At 35.9% G+C, this 17,402-nt stretch overlaps 1 protein-coding gene across 1 annotated transcript in view; it reads right to left on the bottom strand.

The window, feature by feature from the left end:
- The window catches only part of LOC107297270 (probable phospholipid-transporting ATPase IH), a gene marked incomplete at its 3' end in the record, with an annotated part of 7,854 nt that extends 7,576 nt beyond the window's left edge, over window positions 1-278 (bottom strand). The window contains exon 1 of the mRNA XM_015826632.1: window positions 240-278. Within this exon, the coding sequence (XP_015682118.1) occupies window positions 240-278 (39 nt within the window). The remainder of the gene's footprint in view (window positions 1-239) is intronic.
- Between the last annotated feature and the right edge of the window lie 17,124 nt (window positions 279-17,402).

Genomic DNA, 17,402 nt, shown 5'->3' on the forward strand with positions numbered 1-17,402 from the left:
CTTCTATTTGCAGAACACCCTCTGTCAACTGAACAAACTATATTGACAGTCTGATAATAATAAGATGATAGGAAGTTTAGATCAAATCCTCACTGATTGCAATAGAGTTATTTTTTAGAACAAATTAAGAGTTTGCCCACTAGAAATACAATAGAAATACAAATCCAGGAAAATCATTTAAAATACCCTCTTTAATCGAACAAGCCTTGTAATTCACCTCTCTTTCCATTTCATCTCACTTTGTCCTGCATAGTTTCTACTTTCATGGTCTTTTCCATCTTGATATTCCTCCTGATTACCTTTTCTGACATGAAATTTCAGTGTTTCCATAATTATACAGAATTCCCACACCCACAAATCTGATACTAAATATGCACACATTTATGATTAAAATTAAATACTATACTTTCCCCTCAGTTCAGTTAAAGGAGACAAGATTCCTATGAAACCTCTTTAAGGTTGTAAACAGCAAAAACCTCTGAAGCTTGTTTCTTTGTCTATCATTTGAGAAATATGCTATATAGTTATATAATGGTATGTGGGGATGACCTTGGAAGACAGGAGGAAGAGACACAGACCAAAGTATGGTTGGGCAACGGCAGCAAAGTCCACAGAAGAAATAGGGCTCTGCCAAACATCTCAGAAGGGAGCCTCCCTGGTTTCTTGGACTGTCAAGACCAGGAAGGGGGAGGAGAGAGATGTACTGTACTTTAAGACTCACAAAATTCTTCTACTGAAACCTTACAGTAAAGATAAAACTAATGCTTTGTGTGTTTTGTGCCTAGACTAGCTCACAAGACTGACAATAATTTATGAGAATAAAACAGAGCATTTGCTTTGTTGTTTGTTTTCCCCATTAATTGGCCAGATTAATACACCAGCATCAGAAAAAATAACATAATTCATCCTTGGAACAGAATACAAACATGATTTTTTATTAAAGTAGGAGTTTGAATCCCAATAAAATATAGCTCTGGGGCATCCATTCTGTATATTTAGCACAGTTCTCTAATTCTCATAATAGCTTTTGACATTCAAACCTTCAAGGGAATAGAAACCAAGAACAATTTATATTTCCTTTTTTGATGTGTGCATCTCTGTATATAAAAGTTAAATTATAACCAACATGCTTCCATTATCTCCCATTTAGAAAACTAGCACTGTTATCCTATATTATAATTTATTCTCTTAATTTAAATATCATAAACCAATATTTACATAGAATGCATTACTCTGCTTAACTGAAAATAGCTGCTACAACAGCTATTAAAGCTGTCATAATGGGATCATAATGGGCACAATTAAAATTCTCAAAGGTTTTACACGTTGCATCAAGGCAGACATGTCAAACTTTGCGATGTCACGTGACGTTGCGAGACGTATCAGAACAGTTTTGCCATTGCCGGCAGTGGGGTGGGCACGGCTTCCGGATGACGCATCCGGCCTGCGGGGCGGCAGTTTGACATCCCTGCATCAAGGAGAAGCCTGTTACTAAGAGAATAGTGTTTGTTGGGACTATGGCAGGGTCAGATCAGATTACACTAAAATTTATTTGCATTAATATCATTGATTCCAATAAATATACAGTAGGTGTGTGCGTATGTTTGTAAGTGTGTATGTGTACTCTTCTGTTCAATAGTATTTGATTCTCGGAGACTGCCTGGATAAGTCCCTGTTTTCTTGGTAATATTTTTCAGAAGTGATTTGCCATTGCCTGCTTCCTAGGGCTGAGAAAAAGAAACTGGCCCAAGGTCATCCAGCTGGCTTTGTGCCTAAGGTGGGACTCACGTCTCCTGGTTTCTAGCTTGATGTTTAGCCACTACATAAAACTGTCTCTCATGTATATATATTTGCTCACCAAAATATTTAAGTAATATGTACTAAATACATAAAAATAGAATATGTTGATCAAACTTTTAAAATATAGCAAAGTAAACCAAAGGCACACCGTGTGGCTCATTTTAATAGGAGCTGCTAGGAATTCTGTGACTCTGGCCACCCAATTCTCTTTTAATTGGATATTGAAAAGGGAGGAATGGCTTCAAATTACATCTTTCACAACCTAGTCCTGATCTGGATTGAGCACCCAGAAGGGATATTTTGAATTTGTGTGTGCCATAATGCATGTAACATTGTTTAATCCATGGTCTTTTGCAACAGAAAGACTATTCTAACATCTCCCTGTAGAGTAACAAAATATTTAGAATTAGACTGAATTTTACTTCTAGTCTTGAGTTAAGAGTCAGAATAAGATAAGTCCATTGCAAACTGAAGGTTTGTATCCTGCAGACTCCAAATCAGAATCTTTGCAACCATTCTTCTTTCAGCTAAGGAATCAAGTAGCAAAAAGCCAGGCAAACAATACAGGGAGAGGTCACACAAAGATGGGGGTGGGGAAGAATTACACTGCTAATCCCAGCAAGGGAAGGGAAGGAATGTTGTTCAGGAAAGACTGGATTAAAGATATAATAACAAGTTCTGCCATATAACAAACCACCAAGACTTCCAACCATTCTGATTCCTCAGGTTGCTTTCTCCTACTGCAATTTGCAATCTACATGCTGGGAGGTGAGAGACATGGAAGGGAGTCATATGAGGATAAAGGATGGGAGATCTGCATGGAAGTATGCAGTAGGGTCATGGAAGGAAGATAGTCTCATCTGTAAGGGGAACCATTTGAATGGTGCATTTAAAGTGTTACTGCACCTCATTGCAGCTTTGATGTTGATGATGATGGGATACAGCAAGAGCAAGGATGGAGTATCCCCAAAAATGGTAGATCTCAAGAGTCTTGATCTACCTCCTTGTGGTCTGACAAGGTAGAACTTTCCATTATCTTATGATTATCAGTTTGCCTTCCTTTGTGGGCTTTGTCTCCAAATATACCAGCTCAGTTTTAGAACATGGGGAAAAAAAACCCAGATTCTATGAATCTTCAATAATATCATACAAAATATACTAAGATTCATACTGGATACAATTATTTTGGAACTTTATAATACAATTGATTATCATTTCAACTGAGTAGGATGATAAGAAGCATAGAAGATCAAAAACCCGTGCTGGTAGCTTTATGTTTCAGTTAATAATAAAAGTTTATACATTTAAAAATACAGAAAGTGTCTCAAAAGAGTTATATTTCATATGATATGACATGTGATATGTGATGTGATATGATATATGATATTAATTTCTTTCCCATCCTGGTTCACTCCATATATGTTGAGACTATAATTCCTGAAATTCTCAGCTAAGACAGCTTGAACTTGATCTTGGTATGACCAAAAATTCTGGGAGTGCATCTATCTAGAAGGTATTAGCATAGAGAAAGCTGTTTTGGAGAAAGCCCTCTAAAATTATTCTCAACTTCTACTTTGTTCAACAAAAAATAATTATTTTAATTTATTTTTTCCTGTTTTAACTGCCCCAGTTGGACTATAATATTTATATAATTTATATGTTTTAATTGTACATTGCTCAGTGTCACTCTGTGAATGAGATGGGCAGTCTCAAATTTGATATATAAATAAACAAAACAAAATAAATAAAAGTAATACTTAAACACAACATTAAAGCCACTATTCTACAATCCCCTCCCCCAAATTCTAACAATACTACAAAAGATATTGCTGTAACTCTTGATAACATTTATCAATATAAACTTTAAAAGGATAACAAAAGACAGTTTTCCACCCTCAGAAAATTCCACTAAGACCTTTGCAAAAAAAGAACACATACACAAAAAGAATAGAAAAATCATGCAGCAAAATGGACAGGGTAGTGAAGTGTATCCATCTCTTTGTGCTTTATTGCTTAAACCCATTAAAAGGTACATCCAAGAAACCATAAATATGCCTTAGCATTATGACTTTCTAATAATAACCAAAAGCTCAATGTACCGAAACCAAGTTTCATTGGCACATCAATGAGGAAGCATTACTTATGCTTTCTCTTGCTTCAACACTGTCAGCAAAAACAGAACCCAAAACTGAAAAAAAAAATCCATTAAGCTGTCTTTCCATCACATACAAAAATACCATTTTCAAGAATGTTATCTTTAACAAACTCAAAAGTTAAAGGAATAATAATTTATATATGACTTTGAGTCTAGTTTAAAGGACGTAAAAGCTTTAAGAAAATGATGAGGCAGAAAGTTCGCAAATAAGTGACTTTGGTTTAAATATTGGGATTTTTAGAGATTCATGCTTTTAAGAATGTTTTCAAGAAATAAAAGCCTATCACCCTATAGGCTAATGCATTAGAATAAATGCACCAGATTTGTCTGAGCAAGGTGAGATTGATGGGCAGCTGTTTATGCCAATGTAACTAATGGACAGCAAATATGGAAAGCATGAACCATGATCTTACCACTGTCACCACTTTGATAAGCAAATCCTTCTGGACAACACCTGCAACATGCTACTGTACTGTCTTATAATTAGCTAGACAACAGTCCTAAAAACAAGTAATGTACTTACTAGGCAGCAGAAGAGTTTTGGCCTTGAAAAAGCACCTATCATCTCTCATACTAGTGAGGAGAATCCAAGTGGGTTGCAAGCTGGTGTGAAGGGATTAGTAGAAGGTTTGAATATATACAGCAGATATAATATACTGAGTTCTGCATTCTAAATTAATTATAATTTGTACAATTTTAATCATTCAGCTTCTTTTGATTCAAAAACATGAAACTTGATACTCCTGAGTATTTCTAGAATTGATTTGGTTCTGTCTTGATAGAAATGTAGCTGAACACTGTAATAACAATAAGAAGATATGCTATATTTATAGATATATTGCAAGGACTTTCTCTTGAAATACCAAACATTCCTTGACTTTGTAGACTACAATTGTCCATAATTTGGAATTAATTTTAATTTAGTGTCTTTCTTATCTGTAACTAGATGCTGTGAGAGACTATGAAGAAGCCTGGAAGGTAATGGAAGGAATTAACAACCAAGAAATAGAAAGGGGAAGAGGAACTCTGGTCTCATAATTGACAGTAACCTGGTTCAGGCCTTCTCAACCTTGGCAACTTGAATATCTGCAGATACTTGCTGGGGACTTCTGGGAGTTGAAGTCCGCAGATCTTCAAGTTGCCAAGATTGAAAAACACAGATCTAAGTGGTACTTAGACACCTGCGAATAATGGTTCAAAATGTTCCTGGAGTCTTTGCCTCAATGAACTCACTAATAAGCATTGGTTTCCAAAATTCTGTAGTTACATGTACTTTCAGCAATAAAGATATATTATTGAAATTAGAGTAATTTGTTCTTTCTTAGGTACTAGGAAAAAATATAGGAGCAGAAAGGAAAAACACAATTAACCAACAAATAGCACAGAATTGAAAATTCATCTTTTGGATCTGCTGCTTGTAGTCCACAGGCTATTTGTATAACTTGTTGACTAAAAACTGGTTTCAATTGTCTGCATTTGTATAATTCATGGTATCATAAACAAAGACATTGACTGAGTTTGCCCAACTTGCTGAGTTATAAAATGAGGCAATTCCATTTTAGTGCAGCATGTTGTGTGAAACTAGCTAAACCTTAGATATTGCACATAATATTTATGATATTTATATTTTATTGTATTATTTTAAAGATTTGTATGACCATCTATCTTAGAGGCCAACTCTGGGCAACTTACAACATTTTTTTCCCCTTCTCTTAATCTGTGTCAGTCAGGGCGAACCTTTTGGGCTTGGTGTGTCAAAAATTGAGAAAATGCTAATTTTCCTCTGCTGGTGTGTCACTCCCTCCAACAAAACAGAAACAATTCTTTATCTCCACTCACCCCTCCATCTAGGCCACCCTGAATAGCTCTACTTGGAGGCAAAACCAAGGCTGGCCCTAAAGTAGAGACAATAGGCCTTGATTTCAACCCCACTGCTGCCACTCAAAAAGGCCACCTTCTGCCATTTCCCGAAGAGTGGGAGCCTCAGCCAACACTCCTCAGGATCCGCCACATGCTGCTTATCTTCAGGTGATGTTCTGAGGCCAGGTTGCCCAAGGCCTTCATTCTTGAAACAACTTTGGAGAATGCTCTTTCACGGCCTTTGCAACCTCCATAAACTGTGCAAAAGCATGTTCTTTTCTGATAGCCAAATCTGGCCCTAGGTTCTGCCTTGGTTTACCTTCCCAATAAGCAAGCGAGTTGGAAGATCATTTAAAAGCAATTTTTTTAGGGTGCTCTGATAAAGTGGGATCTCCCTATGAAAACATCTTACATTCCCTTCTATAGTTAAGACATCCAAGAAAATGCAAGAGGTAAAGTGATTAGACAGGTCAAAAGTAGCTTCCCTTTTGCTCAGTCAATCAGTTATATGTAGTGAAACATGTTACAAATTTGCATCCCATTATATCACACAGGTTCATTAAAATGAGCTCTGATGTCAGAAGGGGAGTAAATTTTAAGGAAAAAGGTTGTTTGGCAATTCAGGAAGAGACAAATCAGACCCCAATTAGCACTAACAAACTTTTTCTTATCAGCCAGTTTATCTTTTCAGTTTAGGAATGTTAAAAGCTATCAATCAATCCATACAGCCATAGGATAAAACTTTTTTCTCCATTCCAGTCTGTAATGAGCCTTAACGCCATTTTAAAAGAGAGACAAATAAATTAAAATACAAAGTAACTATGTTAGTTAACAAGTTACAAAATCCATTTCATGTGCCCCTCAGTTCTCACACAATGTTCAGAGGCTCAAGCTGTGCAAGAGCATGGCCTCTGTAACCTCCAAAAACTGCCTGAAAATGGGGCATGCTTTCGAGACTTGTGTTGTCAGGTGTTACTGAATGCTGGCATGTCACCTTTCATATGTGTGTTATAGGTCCTGGTCTATCTGATTATTGTAATGTTTATGACTAACTCTAAGTTCTCTCCAGCCTGGCTCCCTCCAGTTCTATCGGATAATAATGTGCATCATGCTTGGGATCATAAGAGTTACAGACCAAGACACCAGAAAAGCATCATAGTTTGAGACAGATTTCTCAAAGCAGCTGTAATGATTTACCATAACTTTTCATCCAGTAGCAATTTGCAGACAGGAACAGAGAAAAGTCTATTTTTCTAGATATGAATCCCCTATTATGCGGGATATTTTCGGTAATGTCCATTTCTAAAGTACAATAGGAGCAATTTGTCCCTTCCAACTCCTTGCTATGATAACAATAGCCCTGATCCAGCATCAGGAGCAGTGTGGTTCTATCCATCCAGTTGGAGAGGAGAGAAATTACTTATTGTAGGGAAAAAACTGTTTATTTTCATTCTTGATTTCAAGTAATATTGGAAAAAGAGGAACAGACTTGGCAGCTTTAAACAGCATCTGATTCAATCTGGTTTATTCCTAGGTGAACCAACATTATTCAAAAGAAATTGTTCTTGAAATGGCAGGAGATTTTTGTGAAATATAACTACATGTTATTGATATGTTTTTACCACCATTCCTATGACTGTCCATAAGGCAAAGTTTGTTGAATTGGTATATTCAATATGGTTGCCACAGAAACCAAACACATTTTTATTTTGCAACAGAACAGCACTAATGCTACTAAATCACAGGTTTAAGATGTTAAGCCGTACACTCTTTTCCAAAGTCTATTTGATGAGAGACAATGATAATAGGGAAAAAATGTACATGTACACAGCGGGACAGATCACTATACATTATTTGTACACAATAAGTTATTTTGCTATAATGCGAACAGTCAGTTCATCAACATAAAGAATATTTGATTCCATTTTACATCACCATTTACAGAAGTAGATAAAACTGTTCTTTGGGTATCTGAGTTCAGGATCATAGTTTTTATTTCCAGCAACAAAGCTAGATTGTAGATTCCCAAAATTTGCCTGTTTGGGAACAACAAATTAGGAACTTGAATTTAGATATCACAATAAGCAAGTGGTGTCTGATTAGGTTTACCCATTTCTGCAAAGGGTGGAACAAATGGACTGCTTCTATCAGTGCTGTGCACATTTGTGATAAATCAACCCAGCTGCCTGGCTCATGTGTGTATGCAATGGAATATTAAATAGCCAGTGTAACAATTAAATTATTGAAAATGCTCATTTATTTATTTATTTATTGTTTACTGTTAAACTTCTATGCCGCCCATCCCACTGAGGCAACCTCTTGTTTCACTTTGATTGTTGACTCTGTGATAAACACATGGTTCTATTATCACTGTAATAAATGTATATAATGGCTAGATACAGGTCCAAAACCAAAAACCAAACCAAATCATACCAAGAGGTTATTTGAATAATTAGAGTGGTTCTAAAAAGAATGGGTTTGGGGGTGCTGATTCAAAGGCACACACCCCCACACAACATTTAAAAATCGCTGCTTCTGAAGATTTTTTAGAAAATAAAGTCCTCTGGTTTTTATGTGTGAAACGCAGAGGTCTTCATCATATTTAAGCAAATATGGAAGGAAACAATACCTGGGATTAGCAATTTCTAATAACAATTTTTATAGACAAGGAATTTGTATACTTTGGCATGCTAATTTAAGCAATTATTGGATTAAGAAAAATCATTACGATACACTGTTAAATGAAACAACAACAAAGCAAAGCTCACTTTTTAGGGATAAATAAATACACTAGTATTTGTTTGCCCCCAGATCATGACAGGCTTATACAGCATGGGAAAAATGCTAGGCAGCTTACAATTTTCTTCTAAAATATTCTATAACACTCTTAGTGTAGTTTAGCCCTTGGAATCTTTTGCTATTTGGTGACTTATGTTATAGATCAGATCCCATAACCTCTAGCCATTATGTATTGAATTAAGAAGATTATAGAAACTGACATACTGTACATTTGGGCAAAATTAAAATGGTCACTCCAAGCCATTTATCGCCAAACAAGAAAGAGACAGAGAAAGCATCTGAAATAAGACTCCACCAATACTGAGAGGCTGTCAAAAACCTAAGGGTACAGATAAAGGGAGAAATTTTAAAAAATGAAATTTGATTAAGAAAGATAATAAATATTAACTTGAAAGAAAAGACAATTGTTTTATTAACATGATATCAATGTGGCCTTTTAAAAAGGAGAGAATACAGAGTTTGTTTACAATGCTCAAAAAAACCATGCAGCTTTTGATCTGAACTGTACAGTAATACAATCTTGGTCAACAAGAAATTATCCTGAAAAATAAATGGAGGCAAATTGTGTCATTATCTATCTATCTATCTATCTATCTATCTATCTATCTATCTATCTATCTATCTATCTATCTATCTATCTATCTATCTATCTATCTATCTATCTATCTATCTATCTATTTATCTAGCTAGCTAGCTAGCTAGATCTATCTATCTATATCCATCCATCTATATCTATATCTATCCACCTACCTACCTACCTACATCTATCTATCTATCTATCTATCTATCTATCTATCTATCTATCTATCTATCTATCTATCTATCTATCTATCTATCTATCTATCTATCTATCTATCTCTAATACAGCTCTGCATTTAAAATACATTTTATTGTAGAAACGCTGTCAATCATCCCTAGGTCAACCTGATCAGTGATGTCATTGTCAAATTATTTTTATTCTAGGTTAAAAAGCAGAGGAACATTTAACAGATTGAAGCATTCTGAACTGCACTGTTTTTGCTAACAAATGCCAAAAAGAGATTGTGTAAGTTGGGTCTGGGTGAGATGATAAGGACAATCACAACTTCCACATGTCCCTGTTGTTCAGTGATATATTAAAAGAATCCCTATTCTTTTGAAACACTGCTTTCTATTTAACAATAAGTATAGTGCACCGCATACTACAGTGTACTAATTTACTGTCAAGGGTTATGAGATAGGAAGGGAAATAAAAATACAATGGTTATAACTTTATCACTTTTAAAATAAAAAATAAGATACACAGAAGCCATAGGATACAGAATAATTTGAAGCTACAGTACATGCTGCCATTCAATTTTGCTCTGTTCCCAAACACTGCCTCGATGGAAAATTATGAGGGAATGATTTCTTTTGGACTTTTGTAAGTCAAGTATATCTGTAATAAGAAATTGGAATCATGATAATTACAGAAATAAAACTTAATATTAAAGTGACGTTTTGCATAACAATAAGCCACTTCTGTGAACCTTGAGTTCTCCCCTTCATTTCTGGCTTATTAATGAGTCAGTAAAAGCAGAAACTTCCATTTAAAATGAATTGAAACATAACTATTGTACTACTTAAGGTGAAAAAAGGCTAGTTTCATAGTCACTGGGGATACATAGTTAAACACAGATCATTCTGATCTGGGTATCATAACAAGTTCCATTTCATGTACAATAAATGCGAGTACTTCTAAACATCTTGTTAATTTCATCTTTTATCACATAGCTCTAGGAACATGCATTTAAATTTGTATTCGATTTCAATTTCAATTTCTGGATAACATATAATATCATTATCCAGTTTAAGACTAGTGTACCTTGACATTGACACAATGGCAAGTCATGGAGAAGAAACATAATGAGACTGAAGATCCATAAGATGATCCACTGAATAATCCACTGAATAATTTGAATAAACTGGTAGCACAGAATCTCCAGAAAGAGGTTCCTCAATAACTTTGATTACATTATTTTAAGTATGATTTCACCATACACATTTATGAATGGATTGAAATTAAAACTGCAAGAGGAACACAAAGTACAAGTAGGAATTGTATCTTCCTATGACTTTTTTTATCTATATCATAATAAACTCCATGGTCAATAAAATCTCACTCATGGAAATTATTGAATAATGACAGTAATGTCAGAATTATTATGGTTTAGTTGTAGCTACCTTTTCAACTTACAATAGATCTATTACTGTATTGCATTTTTTTGTCAATGGCAAGGTACACTAGTCTTAAACTGGATAATGATATTGTATGTTATCCAGAAATTAAAACTGAATGCAAATTGAAATTCATGTTCCTACAGTTACAGGTAAAAGGAGAAATTAACAAAGTACAAATCATTAGAGAACTATCTTGCAAGTGATCTGAACAAAATGAGTAATGTGTTTAATTCAGAATGCACAGATATTAGGATATTTTAAGAGATAAAATGAGGTTATTAGCTTATCCATATTGTGCATGCCAAGCACATGATTAAATATCAGCTAATGCAGTCATAACTGGGTCAAAAAATTAAGGAAAAGTGGGTATGCAAAATCAAAAATATATTGCAAGAGTTGTATCATCATTACTAAAAGGTATACTAAGTTTTTTTCCTACTTTCCATAATTCAAAGGTCTTCAAAGCTCATCTAAAAGATAACTGAAATGCAGAAAGCCCCTGTCCCCTTCCTCCTCCTCCTCCTCCTCCTCTTGTTCCATAATGTGAATAATGGTGCTAGAAGAATATCTATTTGCAGGGGAAAATTTGTGAGCAACATCACAATATCCCTTCCCATGGTTCTTGGGGAAGGTCACTAGCTAAGCATGTAGAACAGACCAGAAACAAACTTGTCAGAGGTAATTTAAAATGCCAAGCCTATAATCAACTTTTCTTCAATCCCTCCTTTCTGCATGTCTCCTTTATCCAAAAGTGGGGAGATGGCCCTCCTTTTTTTACACTTCCTTTTGCCTTCCCACATACATTAGTTTACCATCCTCTAATTGCTGCAATTCATGGAGAAGAGTCTGTATTCCAGGGTTGGAATAAGTACAGAAGAAGCTCCTTCTGGGAGCAAATTATGTTCCCAGAAAACCACATAAACAACCTTTTAATGCACATTTTAAATTTAATTTTAAATGGTTTTAGTCTTCTGGATGCTATTAATTTTTCCTGTTAACCTTTGCACAAAATCATGTACTGTCCAAAGTATATTGATTCCAATTTTCTTATTTAAGAAGGAAAATAATTTTTCAAAAGAGTAACAAGATCTGAATTGTGCTCATAAGATCAACAGTGGCCTTGCATGTCCCCATGACATTGTAGGGCTTCCAGCAATCATCACATGCTGAGCTGATTAACTCAGAAATTAATCAGCTCAGCTGCTGCACCAAAGAGAACACAGCATAGTTGTTTTGCCCCTGGAGTCCTGGAATTAAAATTGCCCCTTGCTGGGAGTTCCTGGCTCATCCTTGCTTCTGTCTCCTAAGATTTCCCCTCCCATCCTGAAGCAAAGGGGCAGGATCCTTAATCCTACCCTTCCTTCCTTGCTTTCTGGTTGCTCTGAAGGATGGTTTTGCATGGCAGCAATTCATTATAGCAGCAGCCTGTTCTTTTTACTTTTACTTTTTTCATCTTTGCTAAAAGCAAATATGGTGAGAAGAGAAGAAAAAAAATGTGGTGGGAGCAACCTAGTTCCTTCCCATTACCCAAGTAGGGGCAGTACAGCATAGTTGAAAGGGAGGACAAAACCTATTTCCATCATGTTTGTCCCTCTCAAAGACAGAATACGCATCAGGTTCCTTCTATGAATAATGTCTTCTAATGGCAGGACCTTCCTTCTGGAAAAGCATTCAGATAGTCGTAACCAATGTTGGCCTTCTGTAAGGTGCTAAAAGATGGCTTTTCAAGACAGTAGGGCAATCCTTCTGGTCAGTTGTTTGGTTCAGTGAACAGACTGAGCTTCTCCTTAGTTTGTGTTGTTTAATGTTTTGACTTTGCAGTTTTTATATTAATTGCTTTATCCTCTTCCCAAGTACTTAATTTCACATTAACTATCCAGCATCTCAATTTGTGAGTTGGGCAGCCATATGAATTGTATAAATAGAATGATAAATAAAGTGAGAACACATGTGGGATACTGCAGGGGTGATGCAGAAATGCCAATAATAGGAGCTTAGCAGAGTCTTGATGGAGTCAAAAAGACTCAATCTTTTTGAGTTATATTTCATTTCAGCCAATCTAAAATGAAGTGGGGGCTGTGGGGTTTGAGGGAGGAAGAACAGGCTTCAGCTCAGCTCTAGGAAGGCTGAGTGGCTCTGGATTTTAGCCCCCCCCCAATTTCGAGCCCTTTCCATTTCTTGTTCTGGATGGGATGGCATACCCCAAACATAGCCATTATGCAATGGACCCAAGGGTCCTATTTGAGAAACAGATGGAAGCCCCACAGCAAGATGGGTGGCAAATAAATTTAACAAATCATGGCTAGGAGGACTGTTGCACACTTCATGTTGTGTGCCAACTGTTGTGTCTTGAGCCTGCAAAAGCAGGCTCGGGACGTTGCATTGTTCCCGGGCATTCCAAAAGCTGCCTGGGACCAGACAGAGCGGCGCCGGCCTTGTGCGCATGTGCAAGGCGCGAAACGCTCTGTTCCTATTGGTTGACACTGTACGGGTTTCTGGCCATATAAAAAGGCCTGCGTGCCTTTTGCTTTTGCTCGGTTGTTGTGGAAGAGAATAAAGTGTTTGTTGAACATCGCCATGTGTCTTCATTACTCGCTCGCGAACGAAGGACACAACACCAACTGTGTCCTTTGCTGCACTAGATAGTTCTGCCAAATTTGCAGCTGTACAGAAACTAGCTGCTATTCAAAGCTGGGTTATTTTGTAGAATAAATGTGATCAGAGTTAGCCCATTCAATTTAAAATTAGAATGCCAGTGAGCAGAAACCAATATCAGGACTACTAGCTACATTTATTCAGTCAGAGCTGAAGAAGCTTCTTGGATGAGAAGCGAAACATCTTCATAGAAAAACAAGAAAGTCCAGTTGCCTCTTGAAAAAGCAGCTTTGGGACAACCATGACCTGGCTGACCGATAATCTCCATAGATATAAATCTAAATTCCTATTCATTACTGGTATAAATGCATCCAGTAATGTGGGATGAGGATGAAGAGGATGAGGAAGATAAACTAACAGACCTTGTCCCATTTTCTACTGTCTACATGCACAGAATGAAAGTTAGTCTTTGAACAAATAACTACCTGTATAAAATATCTTCCTTACAAATGCTTGGGCTGTACCTATAATGCAAAGTACATTATGCCAGGGGAGAAGCTGTGGAGACCTACCCCTGGGTTTATTGTGGGTCTTAAATTAATTCACTTTATTTTGTCCTACTATATTACAAACAATCAGAATTTAAATTCCAGCATCCAGGAGATATGAAATCCCAGTCTAACCAGGCAATTAATACAAGACCCAAGCAGAAACAGATTCACTGTCTAAACACAACGATTAAATGACTTCAGTGCAGAACACATATCAATAGTTCTAAGAAAGAAAATAAATGAACTTTGCACTATGAAGACCTATATATAGATTCTGTTTTATTTTTATCACTTGACCAAATTAACTGCTTGCTGCACCTATGTCATCTGGTTTCCTAGAGCTCACGAAGAGCATGGAGGACAATATAAATTCCAGAAAAACGAAAACTCTCTAAAAGCTTCAGCAGTTGAAAAAGGAGCCGTCAATTTGACTTAATGAACTGTGCAGCCTCTCTGAATTTAGATCAGTGTTTTTCAAACTTGGCAACTTTGTGGATTTCAACTCCCTGCCGGCCTCCAGCCAGCAGGACTGAGTAAGGAATAAGGCACTGAGAGCTGGCTCATCGATCTCTCCACAATTGGGTATGGTTACCTATTCTTTCTGACTCTCTGGTTCCTTCTTTTCTCCTCAGTTTTCATTTACTATGTCTTAGTTTCTTTCTGTTAACTCTTTTTTTCCTTTTAAGGTTCCCAGAAAAATTCACGCTTGCTTGAGATTAGAACTATTCAGTTACAAAACTTCTGAAATTAGACTGAGTATCAAACTATATAATCTGTGCCATTTTTATGATGTCATCTTCACACATATTGTGTCATTTGCCCCCTCCCCAGTCCTTCCCCCCAAAGGCACCATGAAAGACACATTTTAAAGTCCTTTAATACCATATCCATCTTCTTGATTCCAAAGTATTTCCTGAAGCCTTAGGTCTGGAGCAGCCAAAGCAAATTCAAAATCAGATACTTGTTGGTAATCTCATATCCTTCCTTATAAGTTTTCCTTATAGACTATAGTTTGATGAAACATCTCCAAGACTTTCACCTTAGTTTCTTCAGTAACAAGATTAATCTAAGCAATAATTATTCATTAGTAGCATAAACAGAAAAATGTGAGTTCTAGTTCTGCCTTAGGCATGAAAGCCAGTGGGGTGACTTTGGGCCAGTCACTTTCTCTCAATCCAACCCACCTCACAGGGTTGTTGTTGTGAGGGGGGGGATTGGAGGAGGAAGGTGTATTAGTATGCTTGCAGCCTTGAGTTATTTGCAAAAATAATAAAAGCAGATTTTATTTAAAAAGTCTTTAAAGAATTGTTAAATTACTGGTTGTTGTCAGTTATTTAACTTGGAAATGGGAAGAGGAGATGGAAATAAGGATACCTAGTACAACAACTGTTGCTCAAAAAAATGCTGAAACACTGACAGAAATAAGTATAGAAGTTAATAAGCATAATTCAAAAGAGCCAATTCCATACAAATACCTCATCATCATTAGTTGCATATGCTTTAATTGTCCCTTTGGCTAGAGAAGTTCTTGTCAATACTTTCTTAACTAAATCAGTTCAGGACAAAGTAATAATAAAATACTGTCATTTAAATAATAGACATTATCCTAAGTTTTGGGGAAAGAGTTTTAGGAAGTAATCGTTGGGCTATTTCAAAGATATCCCACTCAAAACAAGACAATTTTTTAAAATATAAATAAATATGTAATATAATATAAATGCTGAAAACTGAGAAATAAGAAGTCGATATTGAAGAACAACCAGACAGAAATCACTGTAAGTTTTTTGAAATCATACAGGTAGTCCTCAACTTATGGTCACAAATTTCTGTTGCCAAGCAAAGCAGTTGTACAATGAGTTGTGTTCCGTTTTACAATATTTTTGGCATGGTTGTTAAGCAAATTACTGCAGCTGCTAAGTGAATCATGCAGTCGTTAAGCAAATCTGGCTTCCCCTGTTGACTTTGCTTGTTGGAAGCCAGCTGGGAAGGTTACAAACGATGATCAGGTGACCCTGAGGCAGCGCAACTGTAGTAAATACATGCCAGTTGCCAAGCACCTGAAGTTTGATCACGTGACCATGGGGCTGCTGCAATGGTTCTAAGTGTGAAATATGTTCATAAATCCCTTTTTTTCTGCCCCATTAACTTTGGATGGGCATTAAATAAATGGTTGAAAGTCGAGGGCTACCTGCACACGGTAATCTCAACCACAAAATATTATATAGCAATTCAGCCACACATTCCAGACAAGTACCTTGCTTTTTCTTCAACTTATATTATTAGTGTTTACTACTGCTTTTCCAATTTCCAATTATGTTCTCCAGTGAACCAAAGAGATCTCTGTTGGCCCAACAACAACCTCACTCTGAATATCCACAAGTACAACTCTCTGGATACAAATGAAGTTAGATGCAATATGAGCAAAACTTTTTTTGGCACCTTTGCAGGTAAGAAAGGATACATACTGACCAACAATCCAACACTTGCTCTAATAGTATCTTTTGCATTATTTACCAGTTATTACTGTAATACATTTGTTCTCCATGAATCATTAAGTCCCGCTTTAAAACTGATTATGGCCTTCATTAATTTTGAGTAGCATTTTTTTTGTACTTTTACAAAGCACAAAAGTGATTGATTTACTTCGGGTGATGATTTGAATAATTGATCCCTTTAAATTTGATACATATATAAATGCTCATATTTATAGTTTTATAATTTTTGGATAGGTGTGTTTTTTTAAACTTAGTATATATTTTCCACCTAAGGTTAAATTAAATTTACCTCCTATATTTAATCTTTATATTTACCTTATTTAGTTTTTGGTTAAAATAAACTCTAGTTTGTTGCTCTGCTTTCATACTACAAATGTTTCAAATTAGATTAATCACAAATATAGTAAAAGTTGTTTGCAGCAATGACTTCACCTTTTAGCCACTCACTTCAGTTTTTCTTCTTATAAATGAGCTTCAGCAATTTTTAGCAATGGTCAGTCTTGGACTAATATTTTCCATTCCTTATAAGGTAATGTCACTGGAAATATTTAATTTATTCAAATTATTTGAGCATTGACGATACAACTGTACATGCTTCCTATATTGCATAATGCTGCAAATCTTTTAACGTCTGTATTTCACAGTGCAGTAAAATGTCTGAATAGAAAAACACTGTTATCCCAATGTTAGCCACAAGGCAACTTTCAGTTGCAACTTTAGCACATTCAAAGTGCATTGGTGAATTAGCAGGTATCAGGAAAACCTTACCAAAAAGTATATTAATATAGATAGTCCTCGACCTACAACCACAATTGATCCCAACATTTCTGTTGTTGAATGAGACATTTGTGAAGTGAGTTTTGCCCGATTTTACAACCTTTCTTGTCACAGCTGTTAAGCAAATCCCTGCAGTTGTTAAGTTAGTAACACGGTTCTTAAGTGAATCTG

This window comes from Protobothrops mucrosquamatus, unplaced genomic scaffold, assembly GCF_001527695.2.
Source record: "Protobothrops mucrosquamatus isolate PMUCROS unplaced genomic scaffold, P.Mucros_1.0 scaffold3206, whole genome shotgun sequence".
Taxonomy (NCBI): Eukaryota; Metazoa; Chordata; class Lepidosauria; order Squamata; family Viperidae; genus Protobothrops; species Protobothrops mucrosquamatus.